This window comes from Nothoprocta perdicaria, unplaced genomic scaffold (genome assembly GCF_003342845.1).
Source record: "Nothoprocta perdicaria isolate Ctin4 unplaced genomic scaffold, notPer1 scaffold_662, whole genome shotgun sequence".
NCBI lineage: Eukaryota > Metazoa > Chordata > Aves > Tinamiformes > Tinamidae > Nothoprocta > Nothoprocta perdicaria.
The window spans coordinates 29,158-31,940 of record NW_020455935.1 but is presented as its reverse complement, the minus strand read 5'-3'; the positions used below and the strand labels follow the sequence as shown (position 1 = coordinate 31,940).

At 59.5% G+C, this 2,783-nt stretch overlaps 1 protein-coding gene across 1 annotated transcript in view; it reads left to right on the top strand.

Annotated features, from left to right (window-relative positions):
- The first annotated feature begins 380 nt into the window (after positions 1-380).
- The window catches only part of SMC1A (structural maintenance of chromosomes 1A), a 31,482-nt gene continuing 29,079 nt past the window's right edge, over positions 381-2,783 (top strand). The window contains exons 1-3 of the mRNA XM_026050237.1: positions 381-458; positions 876-1,016; positions 1,455-1,537. Of these exons, the coding sequence (XP_025906022.1) occupies positions 381-458; positions 876-1,016; positions 1,455-1,537 (302 nt within the window). The remainder of the gene's footprint in view (positions 459-875; positions 1,017-1,454; positions 1,538-2,783) is intronic.

Here is a 2,783-nt window from a genome sequence, read left to right as displayed (position 1 = left end):
CCGGGTAGGGACACCTGAGGACACCTTGGGACATGTGGTGGGACATGGGGATGTGGTAGGACATGGGGACACCACGAGTTCGAGGAGCACATGGCCAAGGAGAGCCAGAGCCAGGGCCGGGACCTCACGCTGGAGGAGAACCAGATAGGAACACTTGGGGACACCTTGGAACGTGTGGTGGGACATGGGGATGTGGTAGGACATGGGGACACAGGGACACCGCGAGTTCGAGGAGTGCATGACCGAGGAGAACCAGGGCCAGGACCTCACCCTGGAGGAGAACCAGGTAGGGACACCTGGGGACGCCTTGGAACACGTGGTGGGACATAGAGACATCAGGGGATACAGGGAGATCAAGAGGCATCAGGACATGGGGGGACATGGGGACTTGGGGACACCATGAGTTCGAGGAGCGCATGGCCGAGGAGAGCCAGGACCTCACGCTGGAGGAGAACCAGGTGGGGACACCTGGGGACACGTGGTGGAGAAAAGGGGACATGCAGGGGTCCTCCCAGACCCCATGGGACCCCACTGATGGTGACACGCATGTCCCCAGGTGACACATGTTCTAGGTTCATCTGTGAGTGCAGGGAGTTGGACTGAAAGATCTCTAGATGTTCCTCCAAACCTTAAGGGTTCAATGATTGTAACATGGGGGGACATGGGGACATGTGGGTGACCTCATGGGACCCTGGTGACGCGCGTGTCCCCAGATGACACATGTTCTAGGTCCATCTGTGAGTGCAGGGAGTTGGACTGGAAGATCTCTAGATGTTCCTCCAACCTTAAGGGTTCAATGATCGTAATGCAGGGGGACGTGGGGACATGCGGGTGACCCCATGGGACCCTGGTGACGGTGGCACGGGTGTCCCCAGGTGAAGCGCTACCACCGCCTCAAGGAGGAGGCCAGCAAGCGGGCGGCCACCCTGGCCCAGGAGCTGGAGAAGTTCAACCGGGACCAGAAGGCCGACCAGGACCGGCTGGACCTGGAGGAGAGGAAGAAGGTGGAGACCGAGGTGAGCGCGTCCCCAAGTGTCCCTTGAGTGTCCTCATGTGTCCCGTGTGTGGCCTCTGTGTGTCCCCTGAGTGTCTCCACGTGTCTGTGTGTTCCTGAGTGTCCCCGGAGTGTCCCTTGCATGTCCCTCATGTTCCCCGAGTGTCCTTGTGTCCCCGAGTGTCCCCTGAGTGTCCCTATGTGTCCCCTGCGTGTCCCCATGTCCCTGAGTGTACACAAGTGTCCCCTGAGTGTCCCCTGATTGTCCATATGTCCCCTGCGTGTCCCCCGAGTGTCCCCTGTGTGTCCCCTACATTGTCCCCTGAGTGTCCCCGTGTGTCCCCCAAATATCCCCAAATCCCGTCCGTGTCTTCGTGTCCCTCTGTCCCCTCCGTGTCCCCTCTGTGTCCCCCCGCCCGTGTCCGTGTCCCCGTCACCTCCTGCCACCCTCTCCCCCCAGGCCAAGATCAAGCAGAAGCTGCGGGAGATCGAGGAGAACCAGAAGCGCATCGAGAAGCTGGAGGAGTACATTGCCACCAGCAAGTGAGCGATGTCCCCAAATTGTCCCCAGGGTATCCCCAGGGGGTCCCCAGGTTAGACATTGTCACCAGCAAGTGAGCAATGTCCCCAAGGTGTCCCCAAATGTCCCCAAGGTGTCCCCAGAGTGTACATTGCCAACAGCAAGTGAGCGATGTCCCCAGGGTGTCCCAAGTGTGTCCCTGAATTATCCCCAGGGTGTCCCCAAGATGTCCCCAGGGTGTCCCCAAGGTGTCCCCAGGATGTACATTGCCACCAGCAAATGAGTGATGTCCCCAAAGTGTCCCCAAGGGGTCCCCAGGGTGTATATTGCCGCCAGGAAGTGAGCGATGTCCCCAAAGGGTCCCCAAAATGACCCCAAAGGAGTCCTCCAGGCATGCCCAGAGTGTCCCCATGGTGTCCCCAGGATGTACATGGCCACCAACTAGCGAGTGATGTCCCCACATGTCTCCAAACTGCGCCAGGGTGTCCCCAGAGTGACCCCAAGTTGTCCCCAGGGTGTCCCCAAAGTGTCCCCAAGGTGTCCCAAAGGTGTCCCCAGGGTGTCCCAATGTTGTCCCCAAGGTGTCCCCATGGTGTCCCCTGAACATACGTTGCCACCAGCTAGTGAGCGATGTCCCCAAATGTCCCCAAAATGTCCCTTGCCACCACTAAGTGAGCAGTGTCCCCAAAGTGTCCCCAGGGTGTCCCTTATGTATGCCAAAGGTGTCCCCAGCGTGTCCCCCCCGTGTCCGCAGGATGTGCATTGCCCCCAGGAATAGAGCAATGTCCCCAAGGTGTCCCCAGGGTGTCCCCAAGGTCTCCCAAATTTGTCCCCAAGTGAGGCATGTCCCCAACCTGTCCCCAACGTGTCCCCAGGGTGTACATTCCCAGTAGCAAGTGAGCAATGTCCCCAAAGGGTCCCCACAGTGTCCCCAGGGTGTCCCCAAGGTGTCCCCAGCGTGTACGTTACCACCAGCAAGTCAGCCGTGTCCCCAGGGGGTCCCAAGTGGGTCCCCAAAATATCCCCAAGGTGTCCCCAAGTGTCTCCAAGATGTCCCCAAGGTGTCCCCAAATTCTCCCCAGGGTTTCCCCAGGGTGTACAATGCCACCAGCAAGTGCACGATGTCCCCAAATGTCCCCACACTGTCCCCCAGGTTTCCCAAAGGTGGCCCTAACGTGTCCCCAAATTGTCCCGAACGTGTCCCCAGGGTGTCCCCAACGTATCCCAAAGGGGACCCCAGGGTGTTCCCAAAGTGTCCCCAATGTGTCT